This window comes from Bombus impatiens, unplaced genomic scaffold (genome assembly GCF_000188095.3).
Source record: "Bombus impatiens unplaced genomic scaffold, BIMP_2.2 scf_0146, whole genome shotgun sequence".
Taxonomy (NCBI): domain Eukaryota; kingdom Metazoa; phylum Arthropoda; class Insecta; order Hymenoptera; family Apidae; genus Bombus; species Bombus impatiens.
This window is the reverse complement of record NT_176565.1, coordinates 353,881-377,159: the sequence shown is the minus strand read 5'-3', so window position 1 is coordinate 377,159 and position 23,279 is coordinate 353,881. Positions and strand designations below refer to the sequence as shown.

The following is a 23,279-nucleotide window of genomic DNA, read 5'->3' as shown; positions in this document are numbered from 1 at the left end:
TATTACTACGTCAATTAGCATTAAGTTTTTGCCATCGCACAGGCGAACGATTGAGCTCCTGTTTCCTTGAAAAGAGCATAGCTACTATAAATTATTAACTAATATAATAAACTGAAATTACGCAACAAAACAGAGATACTTGAAATCTATGGAGGGTAGCATCGATGGCGTGAAGACCTCGACCGATCGTAAAATTATTGGCTGAGTGCTGCCGTGTCGCATTAATGACTAGGAATTTCTGCGGTATTAATTATCTGCGTATAAAACGTTTCGACACTTCCTTGCGCGACAGCCCATTACTATACTTTTACGAGCGCTATCTGATTCACCATTGTATAGAAACTACCCACGAGTTGGCGATGTTCCCAAACCGAACCTTGACTGCGATTTCGCGCGGTCTGGGAACCTCCCTTACCCTAATTTTCAAGATCTCACGATGTTCACGGAATGCAGGTCAAGCGGTGAACTTTCCTTTGGATTTCTATCTATCTCTATCTATATATAGAAGACAGTTTTTTTAACTAACAAAAGGCTACAGAAAATTTTCCAAGAAAGCGACGCGCTAATGAAATGCCTCAATCAAATGAATTCCTGCCCTTTATGGTAGGTTATTTCCCCGAATTGTTCGTAATTGCTTGGAATAACTTGTAAAATATTTTAGAGCGTATTTTCTGCTTTCGATTGCATCCGTCGTCCCATTTTCCGAATTTTACTGAACTCTTACTGAACTCTTACTGAAAGGATATGTACAAAACTATACACTTCTTATTCATTACGCACAAATATATCCTCGTACAAAATAGTCGTTAAAAACGCAGATACTTCAGTTTATGTCTCATAATGCACTATTCATCCCCGTTCACTTCTAAAGAACGCATGCAAATAGTTATTAATTTTTAGAAAGTACTTCGTTGTGCCAATCATTATCTGCTTCATACATACCGATCAGGTTACAACATCTCTTAATTAACGTGATCCTTAATCGCCGACCTTGTCACGTGGACGTTACATATTTTTCTAGATCCATGTAAATCCAATGATGAAGTAATAAAAATTCGAAATATTATTTTCTCAGTTAACATTTGATGTTTATCGGCAAAATTTGCAAATACACGTTGTTTCATTGAGTCATTCTGGAAGATTTATTCCAACTCTCGAATTAATCAACCATATTTCCATGAACTATTATGGAAGAAATATTCGACAGGGTATCACATAGACTGAGTACCATCTGGTTCTTTATCTTCTGTCATACATTATGGACCAAACATTAAACTTTCATTGATGGTAGGTTATTCAACGACTTGAGAATGACGTGCAATTTAGCGTATTATCACATACTAAACGATTACACAATATTTTTTTAATGTCACGCTTAGAGCATCAAAACTCGAGTAACATCGTAATTATATAAGGGTTATTCCGTTCTCTATACGAAAGTTAGCGCGAAAGCAAAAACAACCTCGAAACGAGTTTTTTTACGCCGCGTGCGTGTCGCTTGAATATCAGGTTAAATTCCTCTTGTCTGATTAATTTCGTTCATCTCCGGGTAGAAAACTACGTTCACTTTATGAAAGGAATTCTTGATGTTTGGTAGATAAAATTTAACAAAATTTGATAGATTTTTCTAAAAACACATCATGCAATCTACACGTTATTTATATCAAATTTTTATATCAAACTTTTCGATAGAAATTTATATGTTGCAGTAAAAATTGATTTTGACAAAGTTTAGACATTGATCAATCCCCTTCTTCGCGTCGCTCTTTTTTGCAACTTTCAGTAATATTTTATAGGATAACGTTACAATAATAAATCTGCGTATTTCATCTAGTCTCCATGTTACATAAAAAAGTTATCGATATATTTCGAGAATTAATTATTTCTTCAACCTTTGGCAGCAAACGTGTTCTTGACAATATTTCTCGCGGTATTCCTGTGCGATTATTTCACAAGGGAATAATTTTTATAAATCGACCTTCTCCATTATTAATGTATTCATGTTGCAAACTTGAGCGACATTTCGGAGTTCTGGAGTATGAACATACGTTGTGAAATGTTAGAGTGCTATTTATACGACTATATCTTTTGCCTAGTAAGCTGTACGAAAATTACGATTTACACACAGTATAAAATCAGTTTAGACTTGTTAAAATCAAGTGAATAACGACTTGTCCAAATCTGAATACATTAACGTAAGGATATCGCATAGAAATGTTTTGCTTAACATTTAAGGGATCAAGGATGATACCCTTAAAAAGAAAGCCAACAATCGAAGTCCAATCAGAGAATAAAACCAGTTCATCGGTATTTAGCTATTTCGAAATTTCTTGTCGATTGGCCAATAAGATAATCCCCTTTATAGAAGTAGTTTTTGGCGTTTCAATTTCGACGACATATCGACATCGAAGACGGAAACAAAGTTTACTTTCTTTTTGGATAGAATACACGAGTGAAATCCAGTGCCATTCCGTCGTGTAATAAAGGACCGATCATGCTCATTTTCATGACAATAAACGGTTTGGTCGGTGTCGTAGATCGTTACGATATGAGACCAACATAATTCGTACGTGAAACTTTTGGTATGTTTCTACACGCGATCGGTCAGTCGCGCAATCGTTCCGTTCCCTTTTGCCCACTTAAAATGGAACAAATTGGTCGCTTTTCAGGTGTACGGCCAGCAATAAAGATTTATACCTGGTGATACGCGTTCAAGTTGTATTTGTAACACAGCGATAAAACGTATTTGCTACTTTATTACTTTCCTTCATTCGCAATTATCATGCGTTTTCATACTAGACAAAATCAATTTTCCAGTTCGAAAGTTATCGATGAATTGTTGTTGAAATTCGATAAAACGTCCGATCATGTAGAGTCCTTGTTGAGGATATCTTTTTACCTGATACTATTTTCAGAATCACCCTATAAACTGTTGATCCATAAACGTAAGAACAATCAGAGAACCTGTTAGGGTAAACGTAGCGAAATTCGAATATGGAATTTTCGTTGGTTGGTTACGATTGTGTAATCGCGAGGAACGAGCCCATCTCGAACGCGTAACAAACGGACCGTGGAGGTTTGTATGCTGAAAAGAAGGGAAAAGGACAAAGCCAGTTTGCGGTGTCGAAACCTACCGAGAAGCGATTTATGCAACGAACGACGTGCGTATTCCTCCGTGAAGATTCGTACCGTCTCGTACCTTCGAAAATTGAATTTCTATCCGATCCAGTTGCATACGTCGTATCGTAGCTACGAATCGAGATTGATGTTTCGACGAATGTCAGCCGATTGAAACGCACTGATTCTGTTGAGAATGTCTTTCACTGGAAACACTAGAATGCTTAACATTAAAAGATTAGTATCCTCTTTCCCACAACTCTGCACTAATTGTAAGAATATCGTTCGAAAATACAGCGCGCACACAGATTTTTTCAGGTGAAGGTACGGCAGAGCGACGCTCACTGCTTAGACGAAATAAGTCATTGCGATGATCAATTAACATTGTTGCAGGCGCTACAGACCTTGTAACACTAAACATCTTATCTGCGTAGCGCTTCCAAGGGGTTAGAAAAATCTACTTATTCCGATCAAGGTAATGAATCATCGACGTTAACAGTACAAAATAACAATCGGTCTAATAAGAACAAGGTAAACGAGAGGGACTACGCTGTTCAGAATCTCAGCGGATTATGTGGCTGGTATGCGATGTCTGCGAACAAAGCGGTCCAGAGGGTTCTTCTGCATAAATTTCCTACGAGCGAACCCTTTTTTCTTCTCCTGTTTAATACTGTCTTGCCATTTATAACAAGCCAACATTCTTGCCAAGGAGAATCGTCGATGTAGTTCGAAATGTCAAGCGCAAAAATTTGAAATTCATCAAGTCGGACAATAGTTATCAATTATGAGATAGACAATTTCATCGAAATTTTATCATCGTAGAAACTTAGATTAGGATCGCATCGAGCAGCAATTTGCATTTAATTTGAAATGTATTATAGACAATTTGTGGACACAAGTTTGATTGGACATTGATCGTATATTGATTGATTTTTGTTAAGATAAATGTGGTTTTATTAGAAACAAGAAAACTTGATTATTATGGAAACTGCTTGAGTTAATTAAACGATTTGCATTTTCGGGATGATATCTATCCGACACAGGTATCGTTCATTTATTTCAGGAAAAAAAAACGATCGTAACATGCCTAAAAAAAAATTATTCAGACACTTGATCGCGCTAAACGTATTTTTGGTCCACCTTGATATTTTCTACCTTATTGCTTATCTTGAAGAACATTTCGACGTTTTTTATTGCACTGCGTCATTTTATTTGCATAACGATTAAACTCGTAACGAAGTATATCGAGCTGAAACCAGAAATAGCGATCCTAATTTTTTTTCGATGCAGTATTTTATTTAGAGTATCAAATCCATACTTATGTCATACATATTATACTGCGCTGTTTACAACGATGTTAACGTAACAATCACCTGCCACGTTACAGTTTCCCAGAGATTATTTTGCACAAGCGGCCACGTAAATGTCGAACATTGCATGAACCAACAAAAAATTCGGTCACTTTCTGAAATGGTAGCATTCAGTTCCAAAGGAAAGGGAAACGCATTTCCCGCGGTTGAATTATTTCAAGAATTTTGCACTCGTGAAGTCTTTCTAAAGATAAAATTAAATTTCCAAAAATCTTGTCGCCTTTCCTCATTTTTTTCCCTGATGTCAGGGATGTTCCGGTAGTATATGCGTGAGAACAGCTTCATATCGAATGTACCAGAAAGAGGAAAACTTTTTGCAAGTGATTAATGACAGCTTAACGCTTCAAAATATAATTAAGAAAAAACTCAACAAAATATTGCAATAAAGTATTAATCTGAATTGGTGAAGGGGGCCATAATGTATCTTTCACAAAAAGCGAGCGGAAAGAGCTTTGCCTTGGATTGCTTTTCGGAGACCTCTATTTGCCCCCACGCCCAATTTCTTCTCACCGTTTCTGTAGGCCCGACACTGCCTACCACCTCCGACCTGCTCAAGGGTTCGTCGTGGTCGTCACACCGTATAAAAGCAGAGAATCTTCTTGGTATCTCATCAGTCGCAAAACAACGACGAACCAACTCCAACAGCGCAGTACCATGAACGCTAAGGTGAGCAATCGAACATCTTGGCAGTCTGACGATCTTGAGGATCAGTCTCTGTTGACGATCAAGACCGAGTTTACCCAGCAGCAGTTGAGACGACTTGGTTTTTTCGTTGAAACAAAACTATCCTATACTTTTCAAAATTGAATGCATCAAGATTAATCGAGATTATTTTTCAAATAGAGACTGTTCTGTTATTAGTGATACACTACGGTTAAAACATAAGCATTATGGCTAAAACAAAGTTCTGTGCTATTAAGTGATTTTGTCGCGTCATGAGGAGTGATTCTCTTTTCTTAGAATTTGATTATTATCTTTCTTTCAGCTCATCATCATCTTTGCCTTCTTGGCGGTAGCCTTCGCCGAAGAACAGGCTGCAGGCGAAACTAAAAAAGACAAACGAGGAATCTATGGATTGGGATATGGTGGTGGTAGTTATGGTGGTTATAGTGGTGGTTACAGCGGTGGTTACGGCGGTGGTTACGGCGGTGGTGTGCCAGTCAGCCAAGTATCCGTCTTAACCAGGGAAGTTCCAGTTCCAGTGCCACATCCAGTAGCTGTTCCCGTTGAGAGACAAGTTCCTGTCCCAGTTAGGGTAAAGATCTGCATTTCTTTGGTTCGCTCATTACCAACCGGTCGAGTATAGGAACGAACAAAAGTGTTCCAATATCTTAACCGTGAATATCGTGAATATCGTGAAAGCTCTGGAAAAAGCGAGAGCGATAGGATATTTTACGGAAGCTTTCCGTCCGATTCGCATAACAGATTAAATTTGATGCGCGTTCCTATCGAAATCAAGGCAACTAGTATAAATGAGAACTTCGAGAACTTCGAGCTCCCAATCACGCTCTATTTATCACGGAATATCTGTTCGCATGATTGGCAGTCAGCGCCTTCATCGTCGGACGTTAATTAACATTTCAATGTAAATGTGTGCTAGGATTTCGTAAGCCAAGAATAATCTCACACGTGCGTGCTGGCTTTCTTAGAAAACTTTGTAAATCGAACGGCTTCATTTTACGTGAATTCCTCCATCGATTATGTTACTTTTGCTAATCGTATGTACATGTATAATACAGAATTGCAACAATCTATGCGATCAACCATTTTGAGTTAGCTTCTATTTAAGAAAATATCAAAATTTTATCGTAAATTAGAAAGTACATCATCGGCGTGTCCCTTGTGGACACAATGTAGGATCATTGAACGTTGCTCATCTAATCATTGACATGTTCTTTTCTTCAGGTACCAGTAGCCGTCCCAGTCGATCGTCCGTATCCCGTTCACGTCCCGAAACCTTACCCAGTCCCAGTGACCAAGCACGTGCCAGTCCCAGTTGATAGGCCAGTGCCTGTTCCAGTCAGCGTACCAGTCAAGGTCCCAGTACCAGCTCCATATGCTGTTCCAGTCGTGAAACAGATTCCAGTACCGGTCGCACAACCTACAGTGGTCGTTGAGAAATACAACAACGGATGGCCAAGCCATGGTAGTTACCCTTCTGGCTACTCCTCCTGGTAAACATCAATTCTTTTCGCGGACTCGAGGGAGCTAGCTTCGGTCATCGAAATAAGGATATCGTTGCTTAAAACCCGAGCAACTGTAGGATTCCATTGCTGACAGAGAAATTCCGTGTTACGATTCTCCTCAAGATCGAACGAACGAAGAACTCTTGAAGCAAACCCGTGAACATCGATTTCACGTGTTATTTACTTTATCGAAATTTTATTTTGGATCTCGGTGTATCTACGATGACACGAAGATTGGTTCCTTTGGATAATGGAACGATTAGTAGTCCATTCCGAGTGTCCTTAATTGTCAGATATGATTCAGCGGACTTCTTCGTGAAATGAATAAATGCAATTGAGCGTCTCACTTCTGTGACGTCAGATGTAATTGTTCTATCGCGATGTAATTAGTTCTCTTTTCCTCTGTACATGTAATTCGACGCTTATTTTACATCATAGAAATAATAAATTTCTCTTTTCGTACTAAAACGAGTAATGTTTCTTTTAAACTCCTTAACACTAAAAAAAAAAAACATACCTGTAAAAATGTATTACGGAAATAGTGCTTCCAACTGAATTTCCTGATACAAGAAATAGGAATTGAATTCCACGGTAGTTGCAATTGAATGACCCGTTATAGATACTTGGCGCTAGATCTGAACGATCCCTTCGCTATACTTGGATCGAACACGAGCGATTTTTCATGGCCGGAATAGATCGGAAATGATCTAGGCATCAGATATAGATCATGCAGACATTGAACCAGTCGTGTGACTCATCAAACCGTAACACGATAGTTCACTTTCCATTTTACCGAAGCGTGAAAGATCGCTCGACATCGCAGCCGAGACATTTTTCTCGGATACTGTTCAACCATAACTGTGCTACTTCGATTATTCATCCGAGAGGTAGTTAATCGAAGTAATACGATAGCCGGTGTTAGAAGGATCTGTAACTAGGATACCGTGGGTTTACGAAATATAAAGTTTTATTAAAAAAATGTAGCAAAAGATAAACAGCGACAACAAGAAAAAACTACAAACAGAAACTTAACGAATCAGGCATAATAGTACAGCGTATGTACAACTAAAATTGCAAAGAGCATTCAATGATGCGAATTATAATCAGGTTGAGAGGGTTGGAAGTGTCCTCCTTGTCCATCTTGATCGTGCCCTTGTTGATTCACCGTGTAAGAGCTGTAGCTTTCAGGTTCGTGGCCTCCATGACCTTCGGAATCATATCCACCAACTCCGCCACCGATGCCACCCTCGGAATGGCTACTCGCCTGATATGGAATCGGGTGTGGTACTGGATAGAAGACAGGCTTATTCACTGTTACCGGATGAGGAACTGGAATCGGTTGTGGTACCGGGACAGCCTTTGGCACCACCACCGGTATTTGCTGATGAATCGGAACCGGAACCGGCTTGGATACCTCGACTGGCACGTGTTCCTGGACTTTCACTAGCTTCGTATACGGAACTGCGATAGGATGGTTTACTGGCACCGGAACAGGTATATGATGGGGTACCTATGAAAGAGAAAGGAATTCTAGATCAACGAAACCACCTATAGAGAGGATCAATCGGTTTCTGATTTTGCGGGAAGAAACAAAATCGTTTAATTCGTGGTTTGAAAAAAGGGTTGGATATATTCATTTGAAGTTCACGCTATGGGCTACATGATCGAATAATTTTGGTGTTTTTCGACTGCTTTTTAAGATTAATATGTACGTTTATGTTTAAAAATTGATGATAATGTTAATAAAAAAGACTGTTACGTTTTGAGAAAAAATACCTTGACTGGATAAGGGACTGGCACTTTGACAACTGCAGTCTTTGTGACTTTGATGATCTTCGTCGGTATTTCCTTCAGATGAACCGATTGAGAGATAAGCTTTGGTTCACTGACAAGACCATGGCCTTCCAGGGATGAAAAATGAGAGGCTCTCGCGACGGCCACAGTCAAAGTGAATAAGAACTGCAAATATGTAATCGCGATTAAAGTTCGATTTTGGTTATAAAAAAATGCTTAAAAACGAAAAATTCCTTTCATCTTTTAATCTTTCTATAAAGATAAAAATTGGGCAAACATTTTTCTATATTAATCGATTTTATTGTTAACACAAGTGAACGGTACAGTGGGAATAACTTTCACTCCAACTGTATTTTACACAATACAGAACCGTAAATATCGATATATAATCTGCGTATACCAGTGAGCAATGCATTTCAAGCCAGAGGATTTGCAGTACTTTCTCCCAGATCTCTCTCGAGTAATCACTTTTGGGACGTACGCCCAGTTTGACAGAAAAATGAAAAGGATCAAGCCAAGAGTCGAACAGTTACACTTTATAACCATGACTCCCTTTAATTCACTGGAATTCACCTTCACAAGATCGCAATAAAAATGAAAATGATATAAAATCGGTATAACACAATGGCCAATCTGCAGATCCGAGATTTCCTTGATACATCGACGATTTATGGTCTTAGCGATACGTTAGTTGTCGATGATGAACTTACTATACGCCACATTGTCATCCGGTTCGTAGGTGTAAGCAGATAGGTGTTTCCGATGGGACGAGTTACACTGACAATTGCACTACCAGCACTTGCTTATATACGAGGACCTTCACCGTCACCGATTCACGAAGAAAGCACTCTCTTTCCGACTGGCTTACGTTCTCCAATCTTGTCTCCGCTTCTCCCCTTTTTTCCTTACTCTTCTCGTGGCGTTCCGTGAGTTCGATGACCGCCGCTACGTCCGGTCTCCCTGGACGAGCATTACGCTTGATTTCAAGTGCAATTGAAATCGATCCTCTCCGAATGCGCATCCTCCATCAATTGAAATGGAATTCCTGGTTTCGTAACTGACCTCGTCAAGCAGCTTCTCTCGTTGATGATTCAATAACTTTGTCCATTAATTTCTTCTTCGCATTGAAGAATAAATGGCGACGAGTCCATTGAGAACCACCGTGTTACGCTCTTTCATCGCATGTTGGATACTGTAATCTTTCTTTCAAATAATTACCTGACAACAGTTTCAGCGTGTAAATTATACGGTCTTCGGAGCTCGTTAGTATCGCGTGTGATACGTACAATCATACGTGATCGAAAGTTTCATACAATCTTGCGCTGTGACATTTTATTGTGGTCATTATAATTGTTTTAAGAATCAAAATTCAATTAGAAAATTCAAGTGTATGTATACGATACTTATTGACTGACAACTACCGTTCACCTTTTCGCTTTAAAATTATATTCGATCGACTTTCTAGATCTGTAGAGAATACTACAATTCATTGAAGAGCCAGAAATGTTATTAAATATGTTTCGTTGCAGATATATATCCACTGTATATAAATTCCACAATATTAATCGATTAAGTAAATATAATTTGAAAACGATTTCAATTCGGCTATCTAATCTCGCTATACAAAATGTTTTCACGCGTCGCTAAATCGTATAATCGTCTTTCGGATTTCCTCTATGAGTCTTCCGCGGACGAGGAGATCGTATTAGGTAGTAGTACTTCCTACGCGGACTCGTAGTGTAATTTCCTGCTGTAAAAATGGCGAGAGTAATCGACAATTCTGATATGTGAACCGCGCGAGGCGATTCACAGCCGAAGGAGAGAACGGTGAAAGGATTATCAAAGACTAAAAGAACGTCCAAAGTAAAAGGACTAATCTGGATCATCTGGTTCTTTCTACGCTCGCGCCGCGCTGTATCTGTTCGCTTGCATTCGTGCGAGGAAAGGACTTGCTGTCTTTGCTTATCTATAAAATAAAGCGAGGCTACGTTATACAAGTAACAAGATACTGCTACAGCATGTCACAATCTATTGAAGATTGTATTAATTGGACCTCCCATACACAGTTAACTTTTTCTTATATGTAAATTTTTATTTCTAAAAGAAATCGAACCTTTTTTTTAACAAACTTCTTTTTCCTTCACTCATCGCTTGAAATAAAGTCTTATTTGATAATTGGATTATTCGTAGCATGGGTGCGTCATAGTAAGCACATTAAAATGTATATGCTTCCAATCTAAAAACAAAAGTGTCGGTGCCAGCCGTATAGTCTTCTAGCAAGGGTAGTAAAAACCGGTTCAGTACAAAAGCAAAAGTAAAATCATTATCCACTCAGCCCTTTCTCCTCTCACTTTCGAAGAAAACTGGTGATCTCGTATCGAAATCAAGTATCTATTGGCTACATTTCGTGCAGAACATGTACTATATATCTACCTTTAACACGCAATTAAATTCCGCATCAATTTTTGATGTAGTGGGACGTTAATAAGTAGCAGAGCACAAAAACTATATCGTGTGATTTTTATTTTGTTCGTCTTTCAGGAGAAAGGCAGAAAGTGGCAAAAGGTGTAAAACGAAAATAGCCTCTCGAAAGAGCGCCTCGTGAGAGGAGAAGCACTCGTGTCTGACATATAAATCGACTGTAGAATCGAATCGAATCGAATTTCGTTTTACCTATCACGATATAACTATTTTCTATCAAATTTCTGATATTAAAGAATAAAATAGAATAATTGCTAACAGTGATAATTGTCAACTAGGGTGCATGAACTTAATACCCAAAGTATGTCGGATACGATATCGAATCTCATACGCTGGAATGAAATCACTTGGAAATTTGATCCACCGCAAGAACCTACTTCCACTTTGTTGCTCAAAATGCAAAATAAATTAAAGCAGAGTCAGAAAAATGACAAGAGAGAAGGGGATTTGGCAGTTTTCTGCGGTAGTTGGGTGAAACGCCAATTGATACGGATGGAAGATAATCAGGATAATTAGAGCGCGAGCTTGATAGCCTTTCCTTCCGTAACTCACCGGAGAAGTGAGTTTATTATAACCAATACATATAAACGAACATATAATATACTCTCGTTTAGTAAGTTCGTGTATTTGCATCTGCTGCCAAGTTTGCCGGTAATATATCGTATATACCTTCACTTTCACTGTAATTCACTGTGCAATTCCCTCCTGAATCATCTTTAACCTTGAAAATGTTATAGTAAATTTTCACTTAAAAAAGGAAAAGATTTCTTTACATAATTTCGTGATTTTCATAAAAACGCTGATACAGCTTTTATGGACTTAAGCGAGTGGTTTTCTTTGACTCCTAACTACTAGTTTACCGTTTAGTTTCTCTCCTGCGAAAGAAATCTACGTACAGGCAACATTCTTGGTTCTCAGAGGATACTTTCAAGTTCTAACAACAGATAGAGCCACCATGTTATTAGGCGAGAAACTCAATTTCTACTGCTACAGTATTTATGCACCCAAAGCTTGCAGAGACTTGACGCGCGAAATTCGAACTTAACAATATATAAACGACATTTACACAAGAAACTCGTCTTTAGAAAAAGCTGAAAAAATAATTCGACAACCCGCAAAAAAATTTATTATACTGCTTTTTATTGTCTGTGTAAAAAGTAGCCGAATGTTGTTGGCATTTCCTAAAAAAAATTTAAGAAATTATAACTATAGAAAATAAGTAAAACTAATTGTCGACTAAAATTTATACAAAGATTGTTGTACAATTAAATTTCTAACAGATCAGGATTTCTTAATATGCGCGTTCCACGAGTTATTCGTTATGCAATTAATGCAATACCAGTGTTTTTATATTATCCTGTGGATAAGTCCAGTCCATTCATCACATAGAAACAGGCCTATTCAGGTATGGCCAAGATATTATAGGTGTGGACAGTGGAATCCCCGCTTTCCAAGGTTACAAATCCATCCATTAGCCGTTTGAGCCATAAACAAAAAAGAAGCAAGTCTCTTAGCAAAAGCACAAAAATATAATGAAAGAATTGAAAATTACAATGCAGGCTAATGTAGGACGATACAATTCATACGCAATCAGCAAAATTAACAAGAAATAATACACTAAGATTATTCGAATAGTTAAGTGGAACGACAATTATTATGATTAAAAAATGTGTAAATGAAAAATAGTGCGATGGAGAAAATAATCAAGAGAGATGTGTTTTATTTGCAAAGAAATTTCTATGAACGTGTCTTCTCAAGGTTAAGAAATTTTCACTAATTAAAATAAATAATTGAATGCAAATTAACTGTACAGTTATTTCTATTACCTCCAGGAACATTACACACAGAACCAAATTTTTTTGAACATAAAAAATTAAAAATCTTTACGACACAGTTAGCCCTCTACAAGATCAGCTTGTGCGATAATGGTACGAAATTTACTCTGCCGTCAGAGTCGTAAAATTCTGCATAAAATCTTTTTTGTTCTCTGGAAAAAAAAGAATTATAAGGATCTTAATAATGCGTCTTCTGCATTTGGAAAGTTATAAAACATTGTGATGTAAGATACCTGTCAGATATGTATATTAAAATACGAAGTTGTCGCGAACTTAACGTTCGATCAGAGAGATTAATACGAATTATTTAAAGTTCGTTGACAACGGTCCATTAAATCTTACAAAAGTCTGACATTCGTTATCCGAATATTTTAAAAGCTTCCTCTTCTTTAAACGAAGCTTGATAATGGGTGTACACGCGTTCACGAAATGTCGATAAGAAAGAAAGAGAAAAAGATTGAAAAAGTAAAAGGAGAGACCAAAGTTGAGAAAGGAAACGTATAGAGATTTGCATAAATCATCCTCCGTTCCTATGGTGTTCACTTAAATATTGAGAGTAAAGACTGTGGGCGCGAAAAGAAGGGGGAGAAGAAGAACACCAACACTGAAACAAAATTGGAAGTTCTGTTTTCTCTGGTCCGTGTTTCGTGTCACCAACACAGTAGAGGATTTATTCAAGAAACATTTTGTCCACGGCGATCATCTCCCTGACGCAGGCCTTCAAGAGAAGTCAATTAAAAAATCTAGTTCTTCCAATGCCATCGGATTGCGAAATAAACTGGAGGGAGCATCGGCCGAGTATAAAAGGTCGAAATATCTTTGGGATGATACTCGACTCCTCATTCAAACATCATACGGCTAACATGAGGCTCCTGCTCATCGCTCTGGTAAGGATCCTCTTTTATTGTCCCCTTAAAATACCATTCATAGAGATCTGTATAATCAGATATGTATTACGTAAAGTACATTGTTTAAATTTTGTATCTTCCAATTCATAGTTTTCATTTCGATACAATTTATTGAACATTAATTCACAGTTGAGTATTCATAAATGATCATATTTAATGTTGCATATTCAGCTTTGAAATTTGAAAAATATGTCAAAATCAAAAATATTTCAGATTTGCCTGGCGGCTTCTTCAGCTTTGTCGTTGCCGAAGCAAAAGAGGAATATCCTACCTGGTGATCCACGTTATGGAACCGATCATCATCATCATCACGAGAACGTAGTAGAAGACGCAAGATCCCTTGGTGACTCCTACGCCCAGATACCACAGACCGTCTATGGACCTCCTGGATATCAACCAGGTGTTCCCTTAAACAATGAATACTTGTCACCAGTCAGTGATTCCAACACACATTCCGCACCGGTACTGTCTTATGGAGTTCCTGATACTGTTCATATAACTCAAATAAACTTAATAGAGGATAGAATAATAGAAGATTGTAGTTGAAGAATTCTTATACAGAATTACTTTCAATGATAGAAATTAATTTATAAATTATGTTTTTATTCAGGTTCCTGAAGCGATTAATACCTACCTGGTACCAGAGGGAACGGTATCAACCACCACGGTTTCGGTGCCTGTTGAAGGAGTCAAGGTACATACATACATATATATATAACATATGTATACAATTTTTAACTTTTACAAAATATCGTATCGTCCAATTATTATAATTTTGTAGACAGCGACTGCTATACCGCCTGCAACTTCTTATGGAACTCCGGAAAGTAATGTTAAGGTATATCGATATTCTCTATAATCTGTTCGTCCCAACAATTACTTTGTTTTAATAATGCACGTCTAATCTAAAAATTTTCAGAGCACAGTGGGAACTGGAGCCACTTCCCACGTGAAATCTACAGTCACAAATGTAAAGAACGGAGTCCATGATGTATCTCCATCAACTGTGAATGTTGTTGAACATGCACCTGTCGTAAAAGGTAAACACTCTTTTACACTAGATATTTCTTTAAAGTTAAAGTATACGATAACACACTGAAGAAATATTTTTGGTGACGTTACGTAATCCGAATTTTAAAATATCGCGGTAAATCGTCAGTAACATGACATATAACTATATATATATTTTGCATCCTGAATAATTTATGAACCAAACATTTTAAAGATGTTTCTTTGGAAATAAATGATACATATCTTCCACAGCTAAGCTATAATATAAATTTTATGTTATTGGAAAATTATCGTGTTTCAACGTCGTCAAGTTTTAAATTTGCTGATTCTAATCAATCGTAATTGATTGTAACTTTTTGATTGCAGAGGTTACACATTTTACTGGTAAAGTGCAAGCTCCCTCCTCGGTTACAACAACCATAAGGAAAAATGTTTTTGACAACGGTCTGCTAACTGAAACATTACCCAACACATACAGCTCTTACGGAGGAGTCGTCCACGTGCCGCGCTATGACGTTTCTTCCCATGTTCCTTCCATTCTTTATTCGCCAGGATTCAGTTCCTTTGACGCTATTTCAACTGGATACAGTGGACTTAATCCTGTAGCATCTGATAATCAGGGTCTAAATTTAGATGTTCCTCTACCTCTTTCATTTAAACTCCAAGTCAGTAAAAATGTTCCAAACACCTATTCTTTTCCACAACCTGCCGAGTTTCCTACAACATATCACGTTCCACATTCGCTTACACACGTCGTGCATCATACACATCCTGTAAACACCTTGTACTCCTCACCTTCTCTCTCCTCCGTGGAATCGCTTTCTCCAGCACAGCATGTACCTTCCGTGGAAACTTTAACACCTCTGCGATCAGCTCACACTGTGGATACTTTCACGCCGGTACAATCCGTGGAAACCTTGTCACCGCTGCACTTGGTGCATACCGTAGAATCCGTGAAGTCGGTGGAAACCACGCCAGTCCAACATACCGTGCACTCTGTTCAATCTGTGCCATCGGTGAAAACCGTGGGAACTCTAACACCAGTTGAACATACTGTGCATCCAGTGCAATCCGTAGAGACGGTATCAACGATACGTCCTCTGGAATCCGTAGAGACCGTGACGTTGCATCCATTGAAATCAGTGGAAATCGTGTCACCATCGCAACCAGTAGAATCTTATCATACGGTAGTTAAAACCAATACACCTGTGGTTCAAAGTCACGTTCAGACACAGAAGGGACCGATAAGCGATTTTTTCCAAAATCTTAACATCTCGTTGCCCTCGTTTCCCTCGTTTCCCTCGTTTCCCTCGTTGCCCTCGCTGCCCTCTTTCTCTTCGTCCTCTTCCTTATTCGCCTTTACTAATTCCCCCGCAAGCTCAACAACCGTAGTCCCATTAGTGGAAACATCTACCCCATCCAGTACCTTTTTGGCTAGCGCTTATAACCAGGAAAATGTCAACGTCGATACTTCGTTATTACACAATGATAACCTAGTGAAAAGTGTTGCTACATCGAGTAACGAGTACGTTCAACCCACGGATGCCAAAGGTGGATACATTTATTAAAAGTACATTGCAAATGTTTTCTGTCATGAAATATAACAAAAGCGTTGGATGAGATGTCCGTGTCGTACGAAGCAGAGTTAAGTTGTAGTTGAGAGGTCTAACGCGTTGGAATAGTATTGTCTTGAATGACCGTACGCAATAAGTAACGGAGGATTCCTAAGTGCAACCCTTAAATTTCTGATCGCCTGAGATAAACATTTGGTTAACGCATAAATGTAAAACACGAATACATGACTATTATAAGTAAATAAAATTCTTTTATTACAAACACGGAGTTGTTTTATCACAACGTTGTCATTTCTCAACAATTGCTCTATACTTTAATACACTTGTCACTGAAACTACTTGTCTTGGTTACATTATTTGTTACAATCGATGGTATTAGCTAAGATAATAGACAAGTATAAAAGTTTGATTATTTTGGGGGAAGAAGATTCAGAAAATTCCTATGAAAATAACTTTGTTCGAAGAACTGTGTCATTACCACAATCTGCATTTTTCTGAAGGATTCATGTTTGATCCCACAGGACATTTCCATGCTTCGCTGAATTCCTTTGAATTCCTGAGAACCCCGAGAAGTCTCACGTGCCCAGGACAATGGGAATCTTGTAATATCCATTTCAAAGATTTTGGTGTGTAGGATTCGCACCAAACCTAAGTAGGAAAAATATTTTAGAAAGCAGAATAAATTAAATATTATACCTATAATGATGCATCTATACAAAATATGAGATAAACTATACATTAATTAGAAATATGCAATTTAGAAATATGTTAAGTAACGCTAAACAATATAATCATCTGAGAGTCGTTTACTGTTAATTTCACATCTCACAAATTATTTAAAAAATTGCAGAACTTCCTTCGAATAACTAATTTAAATTACATGCGACGAACATCATTAATATTCACCGTAGATTGCTTAATTCATCAAAAAAAAAAAAATTTTTTTTTAAATTGAAGTAATTTACATATTTTTCAGAACGTTTGTCCTTATTCTTTAGAATGTTTTAAACATTCCTATTTCAATGCTATATTTCAACTGTTCTAAGCAAGTTCACTATGAAAGGATTAAAGTCCAGGTTACGTAACCTTCGATAAAACATATTTGAATCAGCATCTTACGTGCGCGAAACCGAGGAAAACAAGTTGCTCGTGAGTAAGGTGAGTGAATCCCGGAAGAAAAGGCTCTTGACCGTGCCTGGCCTTCCATCTTCCGTAAGCGACGACAGCCTCTCTGAGACCTCCATTATCGGCTATATTTTCGCCCAATGTACGTTCACCATCTATATAATCTTCTACCTGTTCGAACAAATACGTGATCGATCCTATCGTTATCTTTATGAACCAATACATATAAAGTGGGAATAAGATCAAGTACCAGTAAGGTCAAGATTTTTGTCAGAGTCAAAAGGATGCAAGTCGAGAGACGAGAAGGTAAAAGGCTCACATAGTCTAAATTAGTTATAAAATAGCGTAAATTTGAAATTCATCCACCATAGTGTTTTGAGAATGTTTTTAGATTTGAATAAGTAATACGGACGAAAATAAATTTTGTCCTTACTTCAGCTTCATAATAGCTGTTATAATGATGTATAAAACAGTCAGTCTTTTCAGTGTATTTTATAATAGTTTCATTGGTCCACCATTGCCTCACGTTTCCATTGCTATCGTAGTGTCTTCCACTGTTGTCGAATCCGTGAGTTAACTCGTGACCGAGCACTGTTCCGATGGCACCGTAATTCAGAGATCTGAAATCAAGAAATCCATTTAGAAAAACTAACTATTAATAATTATCTCTCACGATGATAATATTGTTCTTACTCGAGACCCAGTTCGTAAAAAGGGAATTGAAGAATTCCCGCTGGTATAGCTGCATGCGTATTAGAAAAGCGATATAAATATAATTAAACGTTAGATAAGTTAAGCTATAATGATCTGGGGAATTACGTACTTATATGATTAAATTGATAGGTATGAAATGCATTTACATCTGTCGGATCAGTCGCCCAGCTAAAAAATAAAGAAAATAGAGATTATTCCACAAAATTGTTCTACGTGCTTACTTCATGATGTTCATTTGCGTAATAAAATAAAATTCTTACTACGACATGTTGTTATAATTAATATCGTGGATGCATTCCAACTCAGACAAGGACATCAATCGAACAATTTGAATTATATTGTTCAAATATTCCGTTTCCGCGAGATCTATCTGAAAATATACAAATTAATTTTATTGCCACTGTACGTATGCTCGAGCAATTAAACTAACAATAAATTTCTTACGCCTTCGTAATATTCGTTAAGCACTTTTTCATCGAACAACCAATCTGGAAAGCCAATTTGAGATTCCATTTTCCTGTTTTTCTCTATCGTGGCCATTTTTGTCTGCCGATCCATCCAATCGGTGCGCGAAACCATCGAGGCGAAAGCTTGTTTTATGTCGTCCAGCATTTCAAACACCTTCTTGCCCTTGTTTTCGTGAAAGGATGGATCCACGAACAACCACGAGACCGCCATTCCTAGATTATACCAGGCTTTGATGAAAGGCCGACGAGTTTCGTAAGAATTTCGAATACCTTGCGCCTTTTAGCCGATACAGGTTCTACCTCTACATATACAGACCCAATCTCAAAATAAAATTGTATTAGACTAACCCATCAATTCGTTAACCGCAGACGCACAAAGCAGAGACTTCGATTCAGCGATTTCGATACTAGTTACTGCCCTGGTATAATCTAGCCAAATTTTCCTTAAATTGTCGGATGAATGAGGTACAACTATGTCTACGATTACCCACCAAATGTAGCTCTCTAACACAGCAAGATAATTGTTAAGTAAGTTAATCGATTCTCAACAAAAGCTGATAAATTTTTAGTTTACCTAATTCTTCTTCTTCGGTAAGAGCCAGCATTAGAGCAATTTCCTTCATGTATTCCAAATCACCTACTAATATCTTATCTGTCTTATTCAAGTCTAAAGTGTCAATATCCTTGAAAACTAGCTCAATGAACGGTCGCCATAATGGTTTGGGCGTAAGTGTCGAATTAACTTCCGACACGTACTCGTCAGTCAACTTCTGAAGATCGTCTACCAGCATATAATCATCATCGGTTGGTTCATTTTCCCAAATGCTTTGATTGCTTTCCATACGCGATATCTGCAACGAAGTAATGCTTTTAACGACCAATTATCACATTATTGATACATGCAATATCGTTATTCGAATGTACTTACGTAATAGAAAGTACTAGTTAAATCGTAAAGCGTGTCGACTACATCCTCTAGCTCTTCCTTGTAGGGAAATGATGATTCATTCTTTAAGGAGCAAGTATCAAGAGTTCCATTATTCACGATTTGCTTAATTACGTCGCTCATGTACATCATCTCTGCCTTCGTCAGCTTACTCATCATTAACATATCCTCTTCGTCGTCCAGCTTCCGGAAGCGTGACCTGATCGTATGCAGTCGTTTCTCAAGCTCCTTATCGCTGTCGATTAAAAAAATCCAATTATGGAATTGTATTTCTGTGCAATGATTCAAATATCTGAATCATATATTAACTGTTTAAAATGAGTAATAAAAAATATACTTGGGTAACGGATTTGTCATAATCGGTGTATCGAACAGCATGACATTATTACTGGTGTTTCGAGGATCAGGAATAATGTCGAAACCGAAAAACACATCTTTTCCCAGAACTTTCTTCACCCTGGCTATTTGTTCGATATAACCGCTTGTCTTCTTCGTAAGCCCCGCAGGAATCGAAGGTAAATTGAGCTCCTCCAATAACTCGAACAACGGCGCAAGTCCCACTTCATTTTTCGCGTCTGAAGTTAAAGCATAGGACGATCTACATTATTTTAATTGCCTTACGAAGATACAAAATAATTTAAGAAAATGATAACGTACGCACGTCCATGCAGCTGTTGTACAATATCTTTGCCTGTGACACTGCCCATGGTACATCACTGTTTGTGGTATTATCTCGTAAGAGTTCTCTTATTTTCCTGTACATTCTTTCTCTACGCTCGTCGAACCATGAATTCGTCAAACTTTTATCGGGTATAGGATGTTCGTCTGACCATTTTCCACATACGTATCTGTAAAAGCAAGAAACGCTATAAACACATAGATAGATATCATATCGAAAAAATGTATCGATTAAGTATTTTGCAAATTATGCATGCAAACTTGAACTCATTGTCACTGTACTTGTTGCCAACGAGGGGTGAATCGTATTGTAACCGTGACTGTACGACATTGAAAACTAACTTTGTAACTTTGAGACAGGCTATAGACTGTGTGTATCATTGTTTTTCAAACTAGAGTACTTACTTATAAAAATCGTCACAAGGATCTACAGAAGTATCCATAGATTCCTTCAAACTAGCAGCTAGTGGAACAACGATTTCATAGAATCTTTTTCGATTTTAATTAAAATATAGCATAATATTGATTATTTTCTTACCTATGCGGACGCAATTTTCAGTTTCGCAAAGTTCCACAGGTCTGTAGGTTGCATCTGCAAAAGAATTAATCAATAAAAACAAAAAGCATATATACAGATTTGGATAAAACAAGAGGAAAGATAATAATCTGAAGATAAACATTACTTACAAAGTATAATAAACACCAGGGCCACTATAACGGCTAAAGCCATCAGGAGGAACAATATAATCATCGTTAAATACGATACGTACCGTCGTTTCTTTAAGCTGAAAAAAGATAGTAAATCTAATTGGCAGGCTTGAATTAACAGCTTCCTCGCGGACTGTTTGATGCATGTAATAATACGATTTAATGAGCAAGCGAGTTGAGACAACCGGCAGACGTCAATCTCGCAATCACTTACTAGGCGTGCCTGGATCTTATCGGTACCAGGTTCTGGTTGCTGGCGATCGTGTAAATCGAATTTACTTCATCTTCTGGAAAAAAAAATAATAGTATAATAGTATATCTGTTAAATTGAAGAAAGGATAACGATGGAAACAGGTGTCGCTGTGAAAAAGAATACGTAGATAAAGTTTTATTTCCGTATTTAAGTAATTAAGATTAAATTATCGCTTTTTTACTCGAATGAGTCAACTTGACGTCAATACGGACGAATGCTTCTAATTTCAAACTTCGTTACTTTATCAGTTAAAACGTTTCGACAATTAGTAATCTTAGTAATTTCTTGCAATGGTTTAAAAATTTTTTACAATTCAAAAGATTCATTACTTGTATATTAATTATTTATTTGAAGGAAATTAATAGAACGACAGAGACATTTACATATGTATATCGCGATGGACACTTCCTTCGAGCCCATTACATCAGTATACAACTTAACATTAAACGACTACGAAGGGATGAAGTACCACTAGTGAAGTTAAAACAGACTATAGCGAGTTAAAATAGGGATGCACAGATATCAGTAGAAGCTACAATGAATAAATTGTATAAATATACTCACTGCGCTCGTTCATGGTGAATGGCCCAGTGACCGGATCGAACTGACGACACTGAACAACCTCGAGGGACAACGGGGGCTGTCCATACGTTCACATTTTCCTGCTTTGCCAGTGGTTCTCGTTACGTCGAACAACTCGTCTATTTTCACCTGTGCCGTTGTTACATTCACCCCAACCACGTGTCTTGCTCCATTAAAACGGTACTTCGCACATGCTACTTCTTCTTGTTACTTCTCTTAGCTATATCCTCGTAAAGCTTTAATGAAGTTTCTTTGTTGTAGATTTTGTAAACGATCGAATATTTTGTAGACTACGAAACGATTCGCTTAGGTTAAGCCAATGGTTATGCGCTCTAGACGTGAACTTGAATTGAAATATACAATTGTTAATTAAAAATGAATCCAAGTCACGTTGCAAGGAAAATATTGTGTCCAATTTAATCGCACTTGCACCTCTACACTGTGAAGATCGAAAGAAATCGTGAGATTATTATTTAAAATAGCCAAACTATTCGGCCTTCGACACAGTTGACGTATGCAGAGTTTATCACTAAAATATGTAGGTATTTCCTTGAAGTATATGATCGATAATCGCCATCGTTCATGCGTTGAAGACTCTTCTCAAGGTTTATTTCTCATTACAGAAGGAATTGCTCCCCTTCCCACTCTGTGGGAAACATAGTGCCTAAATTGGTTTGTCTTGAACAAACAATGGCACCGTGCAAAATTGAATGGTTTATACATGAAATACCTATATACATTAGGAAATCCTATTTACGTAAATAACATTTCGCTAGAACGATCACCTCAGCCTCAGGCTCGCAATATTATCGTTTGTTTCTTAATGAAGATAACAAGATGTAATTACAATTAAATATTCGTTTTATAATTTCATTACGCAGTATATATCAGTGATATAACATTTTTCTATCTGTGTTGGAACGGTTGTGTTATGGAGAGAAAGTAAAGACTATGTAAGGCATATATATTCCATAATTCATTCGCGAAATTGCTAAATAGCGTTCATTCTAAATGGTACTCGTATTACCTAGCAAAATTGATGTATCGTATAAAAAGAAATCAATTACTATGATTGGAAGTTATTTCACTTGCATTAAACAAAATTCTTTATGTATATGTTCGACAGAATAGAAAGCGCTAGTACAGATGGTGGGTAGTTTTATTAGATATGAAAGACGTAACTCGGCATTCGGTCTAAATACAAAATAGGCTGATAGTAATCAGTGACAAAAAATTAAAACGCTATCTGAGTGATCGGCATCGTTCCTGTCGTGACTAGCTAATAATTGAAATAACATAATCGATGTCCTGTATGGAAGTAGGTAACGTTTGTCCATTACACGGCAGAATGTAGAACATCGAATGTAGAACATTTGATGATCTCTCCTAAAATCGTGTGAAATCAAAAGTAGACTATCGGTAGAAAAGTTATTTGTTTGCGTATCATATTAATACCAACTAATCTTAAAGCTGAATTAAAACATTTCTCGCTTTTCAAGTTGCACGCAAGTACGTAATAAATCTGCCTCC

At 37.4% G+C, this 23,279-nt stretch overlaps 4 protein-coding genes across 6 annotated transcripts; 2 read left to right on the top strand and 2 right to left on the bottom strand.

Annotated features, from left to right (window-relative positions):
• Window positions 1-5,021: 5,021 nt before the first annotated feature.
• LOC100748479 (anti-sigma-I factor RsgI2-like) lies at window positions 5,022-7,141 on the top strand. The gene is made up of 3 exons (XM_012382219.3): window positions 5,022-5,153; window positions 5,473-5,742; window positions 6,393-7,141. The coding sequence occupies exons 1-3, from the start codon at window positions 5,142-5,144 to the stop codon at window positions 6,663-6,665; spliced, it is 555 nt and encodes a 184-aa protein (XP_012237642.1). The 5' UTR covers window positions 5,022-5,141; the 3' UTR covers window positions 6,666-7,141.
• A 555-nt stretch (window positions 7,142-7,696) lies between these two features.
• Window positions 7,697-9,013, bottom strand: LOC100747635 (zinc finger protein 512B-like). The gene is made up of 3 exons (XM_033319294.1): window positions 9,001-9,013; window positions 8,450-8,682; window positions 7,697-8,183 (listed from the first exon to the last, which is right to left on the bottom strand). The coding sequence occupies exons 1-3, from the start codon at window positions 9,011-9,013 to the stop codon at window positions 7,758-7,760; spliced, it is 672 nt and encodes a 223-aa protein (XP_033175185.1). The 3' UTR covers window positions 7,697-7,757.
• Window positions 9,014-13,568: 4,555 nt separating this feature from the next.
• LOC100740889 (mucin-6-like) lies at window positions 13,569-16,531 on the top strand. Its single transcript, XM_012382198.3, has 6 exons — window positions 13,569-13,670; window positions 13,905-14,153; window positions 14,302-14,384; window positions 14,478-14,529; window positions 14,611-14,731; window positions 15,069-16,531. Exons 1-6 carry the CDS (start codon window positions 13,608-13,610, stop codon window positions 16,268-16,270), a joined length of 1,770 nt encoding a protein of 589 aa, XP_012237621.1. The 5' UTR covers window positions 13,569-13,607; the 3' UTR covers window positions 16,271-16,531.
• Window positions 16,532-16,539: 8 nt separating this feature from the next.
• On the bottom strand, window positions 16,540-22,098 carry LOC100740767 (neprilysin-4). Of its 3 annotated transcripts, XM_012382197.3 has the most exons (17): window positions 21,732-21,744; window positions 21,129-21,201; window positions 20,894-20,991; window positions 20,745-20,798; window positions 20,612-20,669; window positions 20,186-20,376; window positions 19,866-20,103; window positions 19,511-19,763; window positions 19,157-19,433; window positions 18,931-19,086; window positions 18,560-18,795; window positions 18,376-18,485; window positions 18,225-18,283; window positions 18,095-18,143; window positions 17,835-18,021; window positions 17,396-17,572; window positions 16,575-16,924 (listed from the first exon to the last, which is right to left on the bottom strand). In XM_012382197.3, the coding sequence occupies exons 1-17, from the start codon at window positions 21,742-21,744 to the stop codon at window positions 16,751-16,753; spliced, it is 2,403 nt and encodes an 800-aa protein (XP_012237620.1). In that variant the 3' UTR covers window positions 16,575-16,750. The 3 variants fall into 3 exon arrangements, with proteins under 3 accessions (XP_033175180.1, XP_012237620.1, XP_033175179.1); XM_033319288.1 differs by lacking the exon at window positions 18,931-19,086 and having other exon boundaries at window positions 21,732-22,098; XM_033319289.1 differs by lacking the exons at window positions 20,612-20,669; window positions 20,894-20,991; window positions 21,129-21,201; window positions 21,732-21,744 and having other exon boundaries at window positions 16,540-16,924.
• Between the last annotated feature and the right edge of the window lie 1,181 nt (window positions 22,099-23,279).

Bases quoted from the DNA above. Each gene is read 5' to 3' on its own strand.
- LOC100747635 (XM_033319294.1), bottom strand. The intron at 8,184-8,449 runs GTATTTTTTCTC...TCTCTTTCATAG, and splicing joins CAGTCCCTTATCCAGTCAAG to GTACCCCATCATATACCTGT.
- LOC100740889 (XM_012382198.3), top strand. From the start codon at position 13,608: ATGATACTCGACTCCTCATTCAAACATCATACGGCTAACATGAGGCTC. The intron at 14,530-14,610 runs GTATATCGATAT...AAAAATTTTCAG, and splicing joins CTCCGGAAAGTAATGTTAAG to AGCACAGTGGGAACTGGAGC. The intron at 14,732-15,068 runs GTAAACACTCTT...TTTTGATTGCAG, and splicing joins ACATGCACCTGTCGTAAAAG to AGGTTACACATTTTACTGGT.
- LOC100740767 (XM_012382197.3), bottom strand. The intron at 20,104-20,185 runs GTACGTTATCAT...CTTTAACTTCAG, and splicing joins CAACAGCTGCATGGACGTGC to ACGCGAAAAATGAAGTGGGA. The intron at 16,925-17,395 runs GTAAGATGCTGA...TTTCCTACTTAG, and splicing joins TTTTCCTCGGTTTCGCGCAC to GTTTGGTGCGAATCCTACAC.
- LOC100748479 (XM_012382219.3), top strand. The intron at 5,743-6,392 runs GTAAAGATCTGC...TCTTTTCTTCAG, and splicing joins AAGTTCCTGTCCCAGTTAGG to GTACCAGTAGCCGTCCCAGT.